The sequence below is a fragment of the Megalobrama amblycephala genome, linkage group LG10 (genome assembly GCF_018812025.1).
Source record: "Megalobrama amblycephala isolate DHTTF-2021 linkage group LG10, ASM1881202v1, whole genome shotgun sequence".
NCBI lineage: Eukaryota > Metazoa > Chordata > Actinopteri > Cypriniformes > Xenocyprididae > Megalobrama > Megalobrama amblycephala.
The window spans coordinates 32,424,950-32,445,802 of record NC_063053.1 but is presented as its reverse complement, the minus strand read 5'-3'; the positions used below and the strand labels follow the sequence as shown (position 1 = coordinate 32,445,802).

The window sequence follows — 20,853 nt, the reverse complement described above, 5'->3', positions numbered from 1 at the left end:
TAAGCAGGACAACCATTTTCATCTCAACATATTAGAAGGATTTGTTAAATATCATGTAACACTGAAAAGTAGAGTAATGGCCACTGAAAATGGAGCTCTACCATTACAGGAATATATATATATATATATATATATATATATATATATATATATATATATATATATATATATATATATATATATATGTGTGTAATTCTGTGTGTGTTTGTGTTACCAGCAGTTATTATATAGAATGCGGAATATATACAGAATATTTAGAATCCGTGAAGTTATAGGCAAAGTAAGAAATGTCTGTTTTTTGTGATTATGTTGCATACTTTTCTTAGGCATTCTATACATTACCTAGGTATTATACAAGATAACAAGCTGGCTGGCCTTTTGGCATTGTATATAATGCCTAGGAAATGTGTGAAATATAAACAATTTCATACTTTGCCTACAAACTTCAGGCATTCTATATACTCCCTAGGCATTCTATACAATTTCACACATTGCCGGTAACATATATACACAAATCTGTTATTTTAAATTGTAATGAATTACCTGCATCTGTGCAGTGTCTCTCTCATCTAACAATGAAGCTGTGAATTTAATTACTTCAAAAATAGCAATGTTACCACCTTGTTGCTAAGAAATATAATTTAGCAATTCAGTAGCAGAGCTATTTTACTAATAAAAGTCATACAGGCAGCGTTGACAACAAGTTTATGTGCTCCTGAATGTTTCTGTGTGTGCGATTTCTGATATCTGTGTGAGAGTGATGTGTGTGTGTCTGTGTGTGTGTGTGCCAGTGAAAGCAGTGCATTAATATAGAACAGTGATTGAACTGACTGGAACTACCTGTGCATTAACCAGTCTTAATGCACACCTTCCAGCCAGTCAGAATCGAGTATGCAGACAGACCATGGTATAACATAATATAATATATGTAATATCAAGTTCTTCTTGAGGCTATTTCATTTAACATTTGAAAAGGTACCAATTTGTCACAACTGACATGTTATCATGCCATTAGTCAAAATACCTTACTGATCTTGAAACATGGTCTACAGCAGTCACTATGTGACATCATTTACTGTTGGTTCATTTAGTATAGCTTTACTATGGTTACTATCATTTAATATGGTTTTCAAATCAAAATGCTTATGTGTGTGGTGGTTATACCGCAAATGGATACCACTATTTTTTTTTTTTTTTTTATATTAATACCATTTTACAAGTATTTCTAAATATTTCACTGCTTTGCGAAATAATAATAACCTAGACAATATTGAAGAAATGCAATTAAGAAAGAGGTCCTCACCAAAAAGAAATGATTACATAACATGTTATTTGTTAAACGCCCTTCCAGAGAGCCACCAACTGTGACGAACAACAAAAGAGCATGAGGTTAGAACTAAGTTCTGTGTGTACCTAAACCTTGGCATAACTCTGCTCGTAATTGCCTTTATCTCAATGCCAATGAATATCCTGGCTTTCCAAAATCGCAGTCCACGCCACCTGTGATCTCTCTGCTCTGGCTGTGTTCCTTTCATCCCTCAGGTCTCAGTAACAATGATCTTCAATTGAGATTCCTCGCACATCAGTCCCATGCTAAAGCCTCTGGGCTCTGGCACCCACAGGTCTGTTGCTTCATCTGCCTCACAATGCTTCTGTGAGCTCATGAAAAGCTGGTGTCAGAATGCAGCTGAGGCTCCCTGTTTTCTGCATATCAAACTCACTCTTGTAGCTTTGATCACATCACCTTCCCTTCACACTCGCCATGAGGAGACTGTCTGGAGCAACACACACACACACACACACACACACACACACACACACACACACACACACACAGAAAGAGAGAGAGAGTTGTGCGTGCTTGTGTGCAAGTGGGCATACGCAAATACAAGCACACATATACTGTGCCTTTTGTTCGGAGATTTGCCTTTAGAAGCCTGCAATTTCACACTGAGATGGAAGGAAATTTCAGGTTTTTGGAAATATACATTTTTTTAGGCTTCACTGTCTGGGGTTTCTTTCTTTCTGGTCTAGCACTTCTTTGCTTTGCAAACATTCTCAGAGTAAAGGACACTAATAGGAATCTGAAAAAAGGGGGAGAATACAAAGTGCAAAAAAAAAAGTTTTCTATAAGGGAGACCAGATAGTAGCAGACTAATTAGGTACAGGGATAAAGTCACTATCATACATGACAACCACCTTATTGAGGTAATAGGAAAAAAAAATAAAAAAATCAACATTTCTCCTTCGGTTATAATCTAATTTTCAATTTGGTTAATGCATGTTAAATGACTTAATCAGCAGTTCCGCTTGCTTAATTTTTAACATTTAATCAAAACTAGCTAACTACATAAAATACATTTGGCTGAGCTCTAATTGTACTGTACCTGTAACAGTACTATTTCCATTTTTAAAAATAAAAAACACAGTAATAGTAATAATAATAATAATAATAATAATGTTGTTTATTTCTATTCTGAACAAGCTAATTTAACAAAGTAAGAAAAAAATAAATTGAGATTTAAACAAAGTTTAATAAATGCTGTAAAAATATATTGCTGAATGTTAGTTAATTTTAGTTAATAAATTAGCAAATGGACCTTATCGTAAAGTGTTACCAATGGATGTGATGGTTTATAGTTTAAAAAGGTTAAAATATTAGGATTTTTTTTATCAACACCTATTGTTTTGCTTCAGAAGACATTGATTCATCAACTGGAGTAGCATGGATTACTGTCGTGTTCGCTTTGTGTGGCTTTTGTGTCTGCATTATAATTACTCACAGAGATGGATTTTCTAAAATTCTTCGTTTATATTCATCTGAAGAATGAAAGTCATACATCTGGGACAGAATGAGAGTGAGCAAATAATAAGAGAATTTCTGGTGGAGTATCTGTAAATTGTAGTAGATTAAAAAAAAAGAATCAATTATTTATAGTGACTTAATTAGACTACAGAGTTACTTATAGAGTTACGTTTGCTGATACGTTAAAGCAAAAAAGGTTGCAATCAACTGTCTTCTTCAAAAGTTCTCACTTTGTGTTCCATGGACCAAAAAAAAAAAAGGCTCATGTCACTTTTTGTTGATCTATTCCATTAAAGTATGACATCAGAATCATTTTTTTAAATTCAGTTCTGCATATTCAATGATTAATTTCCAAATAGAACATGAACAACTTACAGCGATTCAGATTAATGCAATTCAAAATGTCAGTGCAATGATCTTGACGAATAAGACAGCATTGCTACAGAAGGACAAAAAAAAAAAAAAAAAAACTGAGCGTTCAAAAGCTTGTGGTAACCTACATACACTAAATTCAGCCATATGCACTTTTGGATTCTGTCTTTTATCTTTTTATGTTCTGTAAATATCCACTGAGAGCCCAAAACTGCTCAACAAAGAGCGCATGACATCAAAACACGCATTAGCCTACATAAGAACAGGTCACCACGGGATAACTGTATCTTCCCTAAGACTGCAGCTCATTAGCTGTTGTTAGCGGCGCTCTGTTGTGCCCAGACTGCATGCGTGGCTAAATGTAGCAGCCCATGTGTTCCTGCCTCACATAAGCATGGATACAACAGCTGTGGCTGCCACCTGACCAACCCCAACTTCACTCACAATCCAGTGCTTGAACATAGCTGTGGAAAATTACGCATCCACGAAAAGGAGGCTTCTCTGGATTAGAAACAGCCGTGGATCTGTACGGCCTCTGAGAGGCGCCATGCCACCACGCTCCCAACCCCCACGCCTTCTCACTATTTACAGCCAGGGAAGAGTCCTCATTCAACAGTACTGAGACAGTCTTTTAGTTACTATGGAAACGAATAAAAGATCTGTTTGGGTGAGAGAACCAAAGAAAGAGAGGAAAATCCTTCATTATTTAAAGGGACCTCACCTCTTTCTAATGAGTTTTGTCTAAAAGCTTGGGGATGTGGCTCTGGGCCACATCAGTATTCCAAACGGTGGTAGAGAAATTACAAGCTTGTATAAAAAAAAGGCCAAGCAGTCACTGCCTGCTCTCAGCGACTTTTCCAATATATAATCACAGCATTTACTTGTTACGCTGTCACTAACAATATTAAAATCAATCCTCTCAATTAAAAATGACAATTTTGCAAGCAGTAACTGTTAAAAAAGCAAAAATGCACTTGGTAAAGGCACGATTATTGGCTGTTATGGAGTGTTCTGATGTATCCCCATTAACCCTGCATGAGCCTCTAATGCAAAAAACAGCATGCCATTTCATTAGACAGCTGACGCTCATGGTATATTGCATATAAAAGCCATTTCCTTCCGTGCAGCCTTTGGGAGAGAGGACCTTAACATTCAAACTGAGTCTTCCCAGTCCTGCTCACCCTGATCTGCATATCCGCCACAAGACCTTCACTCAGAGGCACCGTGGAGCAGTGCACTCTCTATTTGCACTCACAGAGAAGCATATGTATTACAATTTAGGGGGAATGGTTGACTGAAAGTTGCTAATCTGGGGTGTGTTTCCTGAAAACATTGTTAGCCAGTTCCATCATTACAAACATAATTGAACAATGATGTGTTTTCAAAACCATAGTTCCAATGACCATTTGCAAACAGCATCACAAACTTGTGTTGTTGGATCTACAGCTCTCTGCCTGTGGTTAGAAATACCTTATTTTTGTTAGTACGACATGTAGACTTAAATAGATCAAGCTCCTAGCAACAATAAGCAAGCTAACATGCAATACATTCTATAGCTTTATTTCCATTCCACTGCAGCAGCATCTCGAAGAAATTACGCTACGGAGAAAGCTGCTGACTGAATGAATTGCATGTATATCTGCACCAATTACATACTACATGTTATTGCGATATAACAATGAACAGCTTTCTGTTGTTTGTGTAAATGAACTATAATAATATGAAATGAATTACGATCTTGAATCGACCTGCGCATGACATCATGACAGTCCTATAATGTTGAACCAACGTGGTTCAAACGACAGAGGTGCGACCATGCATCGCACTACGGTGACTAAGCAGTGAGTTACGCTGTTGTACGGGAAACACATTTACACATAAGCAACACATACATCATGCAGTCCGTTAATGCATGATGTGGGTGTGTTGTGATGTGGCAGAGAAAGTTTACATTCATGAAAATTAACTGCAGTTTGAAGATTGATTTGAAGTTTGAAGGGATGTAGGCGATGTGGTTGTCGGTCTCCCTCGGTGGAAATCACGTTCCGGGGGAGGAGAAATGGGAACCGGGGGCACCGTGATGCAACCGAAAAAGGGCACTTTCACTTTCATGATCAAAGGGGCAGGGGCAGGGGCAGGAAGTGCACCCCCCCGCCCCCGTGCATACCATTATAGAAATGAATGCAACATTCACACAAAATTGACTGACAGATAACCTGTGCGCTCCTATTTCAGTGTTGTTGTTAAGTTGAGGATATATTTTCAGCAAACAGTTTGCTTCATCATTAAAGAGGGCAAATGTTATAATACAACTGAATTGTGTATATGCATTTTAAACACATTATGTTCTTTGTCTATGCAATAAATGCAAAGTCCGGGAGGAAGACGTTCAAATGTTCCATCCAATCAACATGAGAGGAGGCCTATATATACGTAGCCGATTCACCTATGTTCCCCAACAGTTTTCAGCATCCCTCCTCCACCCTGACTCCTCACTCTTGGCTGGTTCCTATCACAGCCAGGGATACGGGGGGAGTACTCTGGGTTCGGGCCAAAATACCAAGCTCGGAGCCCTCTCCTCGGACAGCATGCCACATACGCATACTTCTTTTACTCTGAATATTTGTAAGTGTGAACTTGTGAATTACAATTTAAAATCAGTCAGAGCTAGAACTGTACAGGTAAAGCTTCATATTACGTGTAGACTATTTTCTTTGACTTGACCCCCACTAGGGTGCTCTAGGTAGTTGTCATAGCATTGCTAGATGGTTGCTAGTGTGTTGCTAAGGATCTTCTGGGTGGTGATACAGAAAATCACCACAGACAGTGATTTTTAGCGAGTCAAAGTCATTCATACTGTATTCAGTGAGTGACAACAATGGTTGCTGTTGCTCATAGAAAATAAATGACTTCCCATCACTGCAAATCATTGTGTGATGTGGGAATGTCCAGTGATGCGGTAAAGTTGAGAAAAGTTGAGTTTTACACAAATGAGCACCAGATGAACAGAGATTTGAAGTCTGACAGACAGTAGGCCTTGCCAGGTGGTTACTAAAGGCAGTTGTGGTGATTTCTTGAACGTTGCCAAATTTGTGTGTGCTGCTTTAGGTGTTAATTGTTCTTTGCTGTTAGGTGAATGCATAATAAAATAAGGCAAAATATGTAATAAATAAAAAAGCAAAGGGTTGAGCTGCAATCTGTATTGTATAAAGCGCTATATAAATAAAGGTGCCTTGACTTGACTAGATCTTACAGGTGTTTTAACTCTTAAGAGGGGTTTGAAAATCTGAGGAGTTTTGCAGGTGCAGATTTTGTCAAATTGTCTTTAAAGACAATTAATTTATTTTGGTGGTCATCTTGTTTATGTACCTGGACAGCTATTTCTGATGTAGGTAATAGCCATACAGCTCCTGTCTACTTGAAAAGCAAGTGTTTGCCAAAATTTAGTTTCAAAAATATATTTGAAATCAGCAATACAATCTGACAACAATGGTACGATTGTTCATCAACAGTAGATCATATGAAAGTGTGGTATTCATTGCTTTTGTTATACCATTTAAAATATTTAAGACTTTTTATGTCATTAAATTTGATCAAACAGAATTTAAGACTTTTTAGGTATTTTTAACAACACAAGCTTATTGGAAAAGTATGCCTGTACTTACATTTTTTTTTTTTATGTATGATAGTCCAAAAACATACCTACATATACAATCCCCTGAAGTTTCCAGCTGAACTTTTTTAATCGACCACAGTTCCATATTTATGGCTTTTCTGACGTATAGTAAATTTGATCTGTAGCTCATCTGGTACAGCATTGCACTTGCGAGTCCCGTGAAACACACGTCACGATAAAAGAGCTCTTGCAGAAGCAAGCTAACATGGCATGGTCGCCATTGAGGCGTTAAAACCGAGCTTGCTTTTAACGGCATTCACTGGACAATTAATGTAAAAAGTGTAGCAAAACGTGCAAGAAGCAACATAATATAATTTTGCTGAAATGTTGCCACAGGCACGTTTTTGCTTTTTAAAGACCTGTGAAAACCTGTCTTGAAAAGGGACATTCATTCATAAAGCCATCATGTTGAATGTTACAATTACAAGCACATGTGCGTTGTATGTATGCATCTGCTTGTATGGCTTAAATGATGAGAGAGCATTACACCCCATTAACTCTTAAATGATGTTGTTAAAGTCATTATCCTGGCCTAAGGCCTCTGGATATTAGTTATGCTTTGAACAGTATGTGCACTGCGTATCGCTGGAGGTCGACACAATGGATAAATGCAGTGATGGCGTGCTGCCTCTCCTTGCTGAAGGTGACATAAATAACAGATTTCGGAGACTAGAAATAAACTGAAGTGACAGACAATATGATGAAATGGCCCGTGAAACAACAACATTTGCTTCACATCTCCCTTGGTTTTCAGAACGATTTCCAATTGTGCCTACTGCACTCTTTTTAAGCCATCGCCCACCCCACAAAGAAAAACTCAGATACGTCCGTTCATCCGTTGCCGCCCCCCAATCAAATCTGACTCATTCTCACTGGACTACTTGGAAGCGCCCACTTTGGCTAAAAGGTCATAAGTACTCAGCAAGCCATTTACCTCATTAGCTTTGAGCATGGGCTATTGATAAAATGAAGCTGCAGCGGCAGTGTATAAAAGCATCGCAAATGGCTCACAGTCTCTTTTCTACTTCGTCTAACCTCACACCTCTGCATTAAAGAGCTCTGACTGAGGACGGCTAAAAGGATTAACCTCCACAACTGCTGTCTGTGAATCAATGCGCCATGACCATCACAAAATACTTCTGTATGTCAATGATTAGTGACTTCTGACTGATAAACAAGAACAATATTGAGCAGGGTTACTGTAGTTAACTAAAACTAAATCCATAAGAAAACTTTTGTCATTTGTAATAAAATAATCTTTGACTAAAATAAAATAATCTAGTTGGCAACACTTCTTATATTCATTTAGTATAACTAAACAAATTTTTTATATTAATGAAATTCCTTTCATCTAAGGGTGTTTTCACACCAGAGCGTTTGTTTCGGAACCTGGTGCGTTTTCTCCCTTGGCTCGGTTCGTTTAGGCATATGTGAATGCAACAATCGCGCTCAGACCCGCACCAAAACAATCGCTCCGAGATTGCATGAACGAGGTGGTCTCGGCCCGATTGCAAACGAACTCTGGGGGAGTTCGCTTGTAGTGTGAAAGCAATCTGACCCAACGGACCAACGAACCAAACGATATCATATTTCGTAACAGGAAATATCTTATATAAAATGCAGCAGTGTTTGATTCTGTGCGTGCATACATTAGTTACTGCAGTTAAAAACCAAAGAGCGTCTCTTAATCTTAAAACGTTGCATAGTTGCGCTTCTCCTTGCAAGAAAGCTGTCCCAACGAAGCCTTGATTCCCGCTCTAGCTGCATTATAACAGTGTTTGCATGTGTCTCGACACAGTTATTAGACAACGCTTGGAGATACAGAGAGATCGTGCTTGAATTAGTACGAATGTAGTACATAATTTAACAGCGGGAATGAGGGCTACATTTGTAATATGTATTAGGAGAAAATGCAACATTACAACAAATTAAGTCCCTGTTTCAAACCAATGCAATTGATCTACAGGTGTGAAAACGCCTTGTCTGGCTATCACCAGACCAAGCTCACTTTAAAATTGAACATTGGTCTGGGGAGTCTGCTATGTATTTTCTACTGCACAAGAGGCGTGATCAACGAGCATTATTCACGCAATTGGATAGTCCTTCAACCAATCAGATCAACGGTCCGGGTGACGTACTTTGCAGAGCGACGCGAAAACTCCAGACAGGTTTAGTTTGTATTTGGTTTGTAGCATTGATCAGCGGTTTGCAGAAGCAGCAATGGCATCGAGCGATTTTTGCAGGTTGTGCAAAAAAAAACCATGAAAGTGAGTGGTATTTACACCCACTCGAGCGATTTGTTTGCTAAACTAAAGAAGTCATTCAGCATCGTCGAGAGGTTAAAAGGAATTGGATTGACGGCCGTGCTTGCCGTCGCTTCTCTATCGTCATCGCGTTATACCCGCCAATAGCGAGCAAGGTGGATAAGCCAGTCTGTGACTGGTTCCCGCAAAAGTGTAACAGAAGAAGTAGAAATGAATGTACGGGTTTCCAGACTGAGTTGCCGGACAAAATCAAATCGCCGGCAGATCAGGCTGGGTTTACCCAGTCTAGAAAACGCCCTAAATGTCATGAGACTTTGTGACTTTTCCTACCCTTGCTATACTTCATACTTCAGTGACATAAAATTACTAAAATGTGTTATAATATTCATTAATAAAAAAGCAGGCCAACAGCAAAACATGTGAAAAGGGAGTGGAAATAGCAAATGAGCTAATGAATGGTCCTCTGCACACATCTCCTGGCTTTTTTCAAGTTTCATGTCATGAAGTATCTTTGTTTTCCACCGACAGAAATTATCCACTAAAGCATAGCACATTTCCCATGTTATTTCCATGGATGAAAATGAGAAATGTAGATCTTCTTTAAAGTTTATTTTACTACACAAATATAGAGTTAATAAAAATAATAATAATAATAATAATAATAAAAATATTTTACCCACATATTGCTAGTCTAGACTGGACAAAAGAGATGGATTAAAATATCAGGTGTAAACAGAAATGTGTCTCTCTTGTCTACTTGTGATCCGATCAATAATACCAGGTGTAAACAGGGTACTAGACAAGAACCAAACAGCACTAACCACAAGTAGAGGTCAAGTTCAAGACAAACTTTGAATGTTGGGATGAATGACAGCCTTGCCGGGAAGTTTTAAGTCTGAAGTCTGAATGTTATATGAGCCTTTGCATACTTTGACAGTTGGAAGAGAGATCTGAAGTTTGAAGTGACATAGGCCTTGTCATGTGGTTACGAAGGTGTTCCGAGTAGTTGTTAGGCAGTTGCTGGGGTTTTACCAGTTTGTACAAATGGTGTACATTCTGGTGTTTCAACATGATTGCCAAACCGAAGCAACAAACTGTCACCGTTGAACTGCAAATGACTGCAACACTTCATTATTTAAAACAGAAAAAAAAAAAAAAAAAAATGTTATGCTACCGTTATTTAAAGAGGCTCATATCGACTGAGTCAGGCTGTGCAACATCTCCAGAATCCAGTTGTCTTTGGTAGACATACTCACTTAACTAATAGAGGAGCCGGGGGGGATTCTTAGCAGGCACAAAGCTAATGGATTGTGCGAACGTGGGCTTGCGTACACTCTGTGTGGATGATTAAGATCAAATAAAGCATCTCTCATGACACAATCAGATGATTATGTTAGCTCAACAATGACCTGTATAGGAATATGTCTCTACCCCACAGTTACAGCTCATGCATAAAGATGGGCAAAGCAACGTGCTGGAAATTCCATCAGTGAGGACAAACAAAATGTTCCTGGAGTGCGGAAATGAGGCTGTCTCATAAAGGGCATCAGCGGCTTTCCATCTCCATCAAAAGAGGTTAAATAATCAACGGATGCTACTGAGGTCCGAAACCCTTGCTTGACCTTCGGATTGGGGTCAATGATGTTCATTGCACGTTCATATCTATAACCTGGTGTTGTTTTTGAACATGCTGGGTTCAGAGGGAGCACATGCTTCTTCTGTCATGTGATTTGAGCTATTATCACAGAAACACTGGGGATTACATAACACTGAAGTGTGTGATTTCTGCACTGCTAGCGGCACAAAATGAAATTGCAATCTGCTTATTTAAGCGGACCAACTGGCTGGACATAACGACACTGACTCAAGCATGGCATGTTGGGGGTTTGTATATTCAGCACAGCAGGGTGTGAAAACTAAACATATTTGTTTCTTTTTTATTAAACAGTGGTTTACAGAACAAACTGTGTCTCTGTCTTTAAATTCATTCAATTACAATTAAAATCTCTACTAATGCTGTAGACTATATAGGGAGCCCTTACTTGCAAACTATTCAATTCAATTGCTAATTTTAGATATAATAATAAACACTCTAATAATAATAATAATAATAAATGCATATAAACATGTAAATTATGCATAAGGCCATTCTTGCATTAGCTTCTATATCTAATTATAAAATTCTGTTTCTCCAATTCGTTGTTGAAATATAATCATTTACACAGTGGCTGTCATATGATGGATTTATTTAAACATAAATTAAATAATGAAGACTTCACTAACAGGTAAGTATACATTTCTCTAGCAACGAATGGCTTTTCTGAGGTAAATGTAATGCAACGTGACATTGTTTACAAGATGCTTTATTGACTTCCTTTCGCGGATGAAACACTTATTGAACGATTACGCAAGATATGACATGTTACGATATGATTATTAAGTTGTACTGTATCTTTCAACAAATCTTCAGATGTTCATTCATGTTCATTCTGTAACTAGCAGTGAAGGAGAAGGGATGATCGACTGCCGCTTGAACTGAGGCGCCTATAGAGTGATCTGTTACGCCACAGCAGAAAACGTCAAAACGGCATTTATTGTTTGAATTTCATGATAAAATTGACAGAATTTGAAAGATGACATTTTCTTTCTAATCAAAAGTAAGACAACACAGAGCGGGATGAATATATGTACCATTACACCCCAAATATATTTCCTTTTAGTTCTATGCTTTCCCTTGACGGCTAGATCCCTGAATATGTAACCAAAATCCAGATGGTTTGAAAAAAAGAAATGGAAGACAGAGGGGGAAGCTGGAGAAATGAGAAAGGTCTTGGATTGACAGGAAATGTGTGAATGAGTGGCACTTGTCACCACCCAAGCTCTCTCATCTGTCACTGAGGGACAAAGACCTGGGCGCTGTTCTTTTGAAGGCCTCTGTCCGCGTCTGTCTCACTCTGTGTAAGCCAATGGGAGAACCAGACGGTTTCTCCAAACCCAATAAATAATGGCTGTGTACTGGCAGTGTGACAGAGCAGAACTATGCATGTAACAATGGCCTAATCAATTAACTCTCAAGATTGCAAACAACAAAAGGAATACTGTCTCTGATAAGGAGGCTGGTGCTAATTTCTTTAGATGAAGAGGTGCTTAATCAAATTAACATGCATCAATACTTTGCATTTAAAACTGCTGGACAAAAAAGACAAAAATCAAGGTTCTAAAATCAATGAACAACCAAATGATCTGCGAAAAAAAATAAAATAAATAAATACAAACCCAGCGATACTTAAAAATTTCTTGTATTGGGTGGTATTAAAAGGGGAAAAATGTATGCCATGGTATGAATAATTTATGAATAATGAATTATGGTAATGAAATGAGAAAAATGATTTATGTATTAAATATTCATGTCATAATGTCTATTTTTAATTAATCCAGTGAAATAAATACTTGACAAACAAAAGGTACTTCATCTCATTCATTTTAAAATTTAAATTTGATATACACAGTCTGGTATCAGTTGTAACCTATAGTGCATTATAAATGATCCGCATGACACAGGTTACTGTTAACAATTGACCATTCGCAAAAAGACCCGCCTCCCTTAGTTACTGTTGTTTTGTACGACAAGCCATGGCGCTGTCACACCACACAGAGTGAAAAATACATCGCGGAGCAAAGAGGACACTGACAACACGTCGACAGACAAGACAAAGCGGGTTACTTATGCTCTTAAACAAAGTCCCAGCTTTCAAACTGTGTAGTGTTTTAAGAAATTCAAACAATAAAAAAACGTTTCATTGCTCTTTAATGTGTCATGACAGATTGTTGTAGCGCCTCAGCTCAAGAGGCTCATAAACCGATCATCTCTTCCTACTAGTTAATGTACAGCATCAAATAAACATGAATGAACATGAGAAGAAATGTTGTTTCAAACGCGGAAAGACGTCAATATACACAATTTTTCAAGTTTAACTCCACCGAGGTTAATCTTTTAACTACTGACTGCTTTGTCGGACTTAATGGCGGATTCGGCATTCTGATTGGTTAGATCGCTTATCAATCAAACTCCCTGCGAAGGGTCAATTGTATTTTGTTAAAAAAAGGCACAAATTAAACAGAATGGTACAGCATATATTCACCTCCTTCTCAAAGTAACATGCACCCAGACTATTACATGGTGTAAAAACATGTTATTTGAATTGCAAGGTTTATCATTCCTCTTCAACAATAGAAATCTATGGTAACACTTTACAATAAGGTTCATTAGTTAACATTAGTTAACTACATGAGTTAACATGAACTAATAATGAACTGCACTTCAACAGCATTTATTAATCTTTGTTAATGTTAATTTCAACATTTATTAATACGTTACTAAAATCTTGTTAACATTAGTTAATGCACTGTGAACTAACATGAGCAAACAATGAACAACTGTATTTTTATTAACTAACATTAACAAAGATTACTAAATACAGTAACAAATGTTTTGCTCATGGTTAATTCATGTTAGTTAATACATTAATGTTTAACTAATGAATCTTATTGTAAAGTGTTACCAAATCTACACTCCTGTTTTTGTAATTCCTATAACACCCCTTATGTCTCTGTATAGAAACTGCAAAGTTCAGGTCCTACCTTTACACATAGGCAGAGCTTTGTCCCATACAGGTTTCCCATCAGTCCCAATGATGCAGGTGAGAGTGGGCGGTCCCGCAATGGTGTACCCAGAATCACACTGATACGTCACAGTTGATCCCAGCTTGTAGTCTGTTCCCAATCTAGTTCCGTTCATAATGTTCCCAGGGTCGAAGCATGCTTCTCGTGGCTTTTCTGTCAAAAAAAAAAAAAAAAATATATATAACATAATATAACAATTTAAAGAAATTGTTTACTCGGATAATGAAGATAGAACAAAATGGACATGACAAAAGTCCCTTTAAAACAGTGAGATCTCTGCAGCCATCTGCTTAATGACTCAAGGCAGTTATGTCTACTTGAATGGGAAAATCTCTAAAATTCTGCATTGAGTCACGACAGTAATCGGATGCCTATTCTATTTCTGTCACACTCCACATGCTTGTGCTACTTCAGACAACAGGACAAATGGATTTGGAACGTTCGCTATGATGTCCACGGACATGTCCTGTGTAGACATGGCATTAGACTGTTGCAGAACGTAATCTTTTGCAAGTGTTTTCAGTATCACTGATACTAATACTGCATGATGTCTTTAATAAATGGATTTTTTCCCTCAATTTTAGACATTGATTACAACCATTCAACATTAGTCCTGTGTAGACATGGCATTAGACTGTTGCAGAACATAGTCTTTTGCAAGTAGTTACAGGATTCAGCTCGTCTCGTTCCATGAATGTATTTATAAAACGTTACAACCTGCATAGCTATAATGATATTATATTATAGTTACAATGACTTTTTATTCAGATTTATTTCTGTCATATTAGTGAATATATTGTTAATAGCTGTGTTGTGTTCTTATAAATACATATTGTCAGAAATAATACAATTACTAATCTCTATAAATGCATCATTGATGGCTTTAAGTAAAGTGAAAACACTAAATCAAATGTTAAGAAATCTTGAAAATGTGCTCATTATACATTTTAAGTTGCATATTTGTGAATGTAACTAATGAACAACAATTCCTGTAGTAGTAGTAGTAATAATAATAATAATAATAAAAGAAAAAAAGAAATCATTTATACAAACAGTTGGAAAAAAAATCTATTTTTTAATGTTACTAGCAAAACACTGCAACAATATTTTTAAAGTATAATTCCAAACTGCTATAAGCAGTACCATGCATATGGCTGATGAGATATATTTTTTAACAAATAAAACTTAAAATTCATGACCTCTAATGCAAACATTGGCCATTAAAGACATAATAACTAATTGGTGCAGCAAACAAATGTCTCTGGAACTATTTTATATCATTTTTATATCATTTATAAATATGGATTTATAATGGATTATGAGCATGCACATTGAAAAAGTAAATGCATGGCTTAAAAGTAAATATAAAAATAATATAAATGTACCTATAACTGTTCTTATAATGCAGTATTGGTCTTAATAAGTCTTTATAAATATATTTATAGAACAGTAATACTTACTTATAAATAAGTGTTAATGGGCCTATAAATCATTATAAGCATGGTCTTCATAGAAAGTGTTACCAAATTTTTAATATACTTTTATATTTTAATAATTTAATCACCAATACCTATACTGCATGATGTCTTTATTAAATGGATTTTTCCCCCTTAATTTTAGTCATTGATTACAGCCATTCAACATACAGTATAATTGAAAGCCATCATTTTTAACATTTAATATGCTTTAAAATAAAACAACTTTTAATTTAAGTGAACTTAAAACAATCTTCAGATAAACCTATTATAATAAATGTCACATTAGCTGTGCCTTTAATATACCTTTTTTTTTTTTTTTTTTTTTCTAGTTCAGATTTTTACTTGCCCTGCCCAATTTTCACTGGCCCTTATTTTCATTGTTTTTGACCCATGTAACCTTGTAAACAGCGTTTTAAGATTTTCAGGTAGGTCTAACAGTAATATTCAGGTATAGAAAATATTTAGAAATTGTAATAAAATGTAAAAACACTATCTTCACTGTATAAATTAAGTATGGATTAATTATTATTAAAGCTACAAAAGTTATTCAGTCAAGAGCAGTGAATTATTTTCTCTTTTTCTTTTGTTCTTTGATTAACCTTAAATGATAGACTGCATTATTGTATGAATCAGATGTCACATCGTTGTTGTGTAAATGTTCCTTGAGACTGTTTAGAACTGTTACATACAAAAGTAGATAGGTCTAATTTGATACCAAAATTGCCCCATTAAACTGTAAGTTGGTTATACTAGGACTTAAGACACAGTGTTAACATAATGGCTATGTTTATGCAACTTGCTCATTTTCAGGGAGTTAACCAAAAACCCATTCAATAAACCCACTGACTTTAGGATGATGGAACCCAAAGTGCTAACTCGTTTCTGCCGTTTGGCCTCCAAATATACGTCATCCCTGTAGCACTCGATTATCTACTCATATATATGAACGCCACTGTTGAGAACTGCTTAAGTCAGTAATTTGATTACATAATTTTAATTGATTGACAGCCTTAAATATAAACAATCATACCTGTAATTCAACTGACCCTGAACAAAACTAATCAGATGCACAATCACATCCCACACTTGTGTTACCTGCCAGCCATTTCCAGGGCTGAGACAGGTACCAGACAGAAAGAAAAAGAGAGGTAGCAAAAGACGAAAAGTGAAGAGAGAGTAGACAGTGGCTTGAGGGCATTATGCATTAAAGCGAACTAACACCAGGGGAAAGGCAGGTGAACGCGCCGGGGATGCGAAAGATGGTCTCTGTCCTTCTAGCACCCGACACCGGGAGAAGGACAGTTGGAGAAAGTCCGGAGGTGGTGCTTAGAGAGGCTGCCAAACAACTTGACAGTTAACAGCTATCTGCCTGCGCTTTGGGGACCTGAGAAAGTGGGAAGGAGGTGGGGAAGATTCTATCTGCAAAATTGCAAGTGTGCAACACAATCTTCCTCGTTTCCACAACAACAGAGGAACAGTGAGTGCACCTGGAGTGAACCGCACAGACTAAAAGGAACAGGCCCAAAAAATAAATATTCTGTCATCATTTACAGCATACGTGCTGCCTTTAGGAAAGGGGAAATTAATATTCAAACAGAGTTTTCACATTTCTGCTCACCCTAATCTGCATATCTGTCATGAGACTGCCTGCCTTCAACGCCACCATATATATCAGATACAATAACTTCTTATTACCAGGCCCAAATGAGATGTGTGGAAATTTTCCACATTCTTTTGTCTTATTTTGGGTGGAATTCTGCAAAATGGACTGAAATGTGATAAAATGTGTCAAGATTGCCTGTCACACTCTTAAAGGAACAATTAAACCAAAACTGACAAGTCTGTCATTACTTTATGTGTATTAGAACATTTATTTATAAAAGTTATTATAAATCATAACGCTTTACTAAAATTTTTTACCCAGTTTGACTGTTTGACAGAGGAGATTCTGGGTCCATAAATGATATATAAATTATCTAATAAATAAAAATCCCTGATCTACTGCAATGGCATTCCTACCTCTATAAGTGTCCAAACACTTTAAATATTTCTCCATTTATCAATCTAATGTATTTTTCCTCAAGGTATGAGAGTCTTTGGACTATAATATTCACATATTCATTTCTTTCCCCTAGTAAGGACATTAATAATTGTGTTCACTGGTGTGTGATGAACAGTAGCAGATAAAAGACTGCTTTATATAAAGGAAAACAGTAAGCAAATAAGGACACTGAATTAATTAAAAGAAAACAACAACAGAGAGAAACAGACTCTATCATTTCATTGTCATGTATGACACACTCTAATTAAAGCTTCGATGGAGAGAGTGAGACACATAATAGAAAGTGCTGTTGTTCTCGCAATGCAACACTGATATAATCACATTCAGATCTGAGCTTGTGAACAGTTAAATGAACAATAGCCCCTTTCACACATACAGTTTTACTTTACTGGTAAATTACCGGTAAGAGATTATGTGTGAACAGGACCTTTTCAAAAATACTGGAAAATCAAATACTGGAAATTTACCAGTAAGGGAAGTTGTAAAATTACCAGTAAATTACCAGTATGATGCTGTGTGAATACAAAATGAAGATTACAGGTATGAGTAAGAAGTCTGCTTTGGGCCAGTCATAAAGTTCTTATGGAGATGATTACTCTGCGCTGTTTACAATAAGCTCCACTGTTTTTTTATAATTTTTCTACGTAAATATGCACTAGATGGACATATTTAATCATTGCGCCAAATCTCACAGCTTTTTCAACATGTTGCACTTGAGACCCAGCCTTCTTTTCCATTGATCAGCGCTGCGGCTCTGCAGTTGGATACTATTATGCGTGTCTCGTGTTTTTAAGAGCAAAAGCGCATTCTGTTTGATCATCCCTTTATGCCTGTCACTCAGACATCAAAAAATGTTGTCAAATTGAACAGATAGTGAAACTAAAGTGCTTCTCCTCATACGGGCAAATGAAGACAACAGCACAGCGTTTAAAGATCATTTACAATGACTGACAGATTTACGGTATTTTGGTGCTGATGTGTGAATGGTCTCTTAAAGGTAAAAAGCCAGAACGCCATTGCTTCTGTGAACAGCATATTTGTGTATTTGCCGGTATATTCTGTAGTAATTCTGGTAAATGTACAGTAATTTACAGGATTGCTGTGTGAAAGAGGCTGATGATTCAAGGTGAAATCAGTATTCATTCTAGGGGTGTAACGATACGCTCAGGTCACGATACGGTACGTATCTGGATACAGAGTTCACGATACGATACGTATCACGATATTTTGAACAAAATGAAACTGAAATTCAAACAAGATTTATTAAAAAAACATGAACAAATTTCAATAATTTTCCTTGTTGTACATACATGTTGTACATACAACATTTCAATAAAATAAATAAATATACAATTTTAATAAAAACCTTCTGTATTCAAATTAACAGTTGAATAGGGCTGTCTGTCACTGAAAAAAAATGTTAAATTTAACATGAACTTAGAATTATGAATAGGGGCCGTTCACATATCGCGTCTAAAAACGCGTGGAAGGCGCGGCCGCACCGCTTCTCCTTCTTTCCAAAGCGCTTGCGCTCCCGTGGCGTCGGTCGTTGCTATGCAACCATGAACTGAGCTCTCCAAGAGGATCAGGATGTTTCTGCAAAGGATAAATGATTTCTAGCCCTTGCATTAGTTTTACTACGAGATATATTGATGGAGATAAGATATAAAAACCACCATGTACAGCTATGATCAGCTGTTCGGCTGAGCTTTTGATGTTTTGTTACGGAAAGGCCATAGCTGATCGGTTGATTCTTGTCACACGACCTGCGGTACGCTTGCGGCAATCTGAGAAGTTGAGAATTGCATGCGCGTCGCGACCGCGTTGATCCCATTATGAGCGCGCCTGCCGCGCGGCTACATTTTTTATAATAATAACTGACTTGCACGCGTAAAAGACGCAATATGTGAACGGCCCCACAGAAATTCTTAAAGCAAAGCATCGCAAGCGTCTTTTGCTTTTCTGTGAGCACTGCTGTTCCTGTGCACTGCGGTGAAAGAAAGCCACGACTTTTCTCACGCGACCATGTATGAGACTGACATGAGAAACGTTTAAACCTGCTTGCAAGATTCAATGTGTGCCCGAAACACTTACTGAACTAGAGAGCTGATTGAGACACACCATCTACGATAAATCGTTACACCCCTAATACTTATAGTAATTTAAAAATGTGGTAGCATTGGATCTGGACAGGAAGGATAACTCTGGGAGTTGGAAGGGGTGTGTCGCGATTCTGCCTTCTCACATCGCGATACAGGTTCGTGGACCTGTGTATCGCGATTTCGATTTCATATCGCATATCGTTACAGCCCTAATTCATTCAATGGCTCCTATTCTACACTGTAAAAACTAAGCGTGCCACACGAGTCCTGAAAAGTGAAGCCAATGCATCTCGATCGCCACCGGTCGGATGGATGCAGTATAGGTCATAAACCCTGCCCTCTCCATGTAATGTAATGGGACGTGAGACAAACTAAACAGTCAAATTATAAGTCAAATATTTTTTTACAAAGATGGTTTCTGTCATTTTAGGCAGTTTTCATCACACTGATGTTAGTTAAAGTGTTCGTTCTTTACATAATTTTGTTTTTAGTCAGTTATTTGATGCTATAAAACTGTGGGTTTTGACGTCATGATTGACAGCTGAGATTGACAGCTTCTCTCAGCTAAACTGAAATGAATAAGCTTCAGACTGAAGGAAATACAAATTCAAGCCTGTACAGCAGAGGGCAAAGCTCAACAAACCTTTCAGCTGTGCTGCCAATCTGGATTGCAGAAGAATAGGACAACACAAGAAGAAAGTTCAACACTCTTACTTCAGCAATAAAATAAAAAAAAATAAACACAGATTTTTGCTTATTAGTGTGGTTGAACTGGATCATCGAGGGTCAGCAGCAGAGATATTGGTTAATAAACTGAGATTAAATACATAAAGTATATCTGTGTAATTTAACAATTAATTATTGCAGGTTTTTATAATAGTCTGCATTTGACTGTTTTTATTCATTTTTAGCAATACTGAATCTGTTTTGTGCAAGTGAGATGAGTAAATTACAATATAAGTACAATAAGTACAATAATCACCATGTTTATACAGCACACACAACTCCTCTGGATCTTACTCACAATTTCTCTCAACATTACAATTTCCATCCTTTCTTACAGCCGTAAAAATTAAACAGGCCATTGTTTTATTACTAGTGTATATTTAGTTGTTATATTGTTATTAAACTGATGCATTCTTCAGTAAGAGCACCTTTCCAAAGTTTGCATTATATTGTGACAGATTCATAATCCATGCTGAAATGTGCCAAACAACCTTCTGTTAATTATTTATTTTTTCTCCCTAACATTTTGAGGATACGCAGAGTGGCAGGGGCTAGCTAGAAACAACACTAATGTCACACAGATCTACACTTTAAAACTACACTTTTAAAACAGTCACTAGTATTGCAGAAATTACACTTCACCTTTAAATTCAAGTCAGAAGAAGAAATGCAATGAAATGCTAT

General features: G+C 36.9%; 1 protein-coding gene across 4 annotated transcripts in view; it reads right to left on the bottom strand.

Moving 5' to 3' along the window:
• LOC125277427 (CUB and sushi domain-containing protein 1-like) overlaps positions 1–20,853 on the bottom strand; it is a 750,178-nt gene that overhangs the window by 115,358 nt on the left and 613,967 nt on the right. For all 4 annotated transcript variants that reach the window (XM_048205771.1, XM_048205772.1, XM_048205773.1 and 1 more), the window contains one exon: positions 13,760–13,954. In XM_048205771.1, coding sequence (XP_048061728.1) covers positions 13,760–13,954 — 195 coding nt within the window. The remainder of the gene's footprint in view (positions 1–13,759; positions 13,955–20,853) is intronic.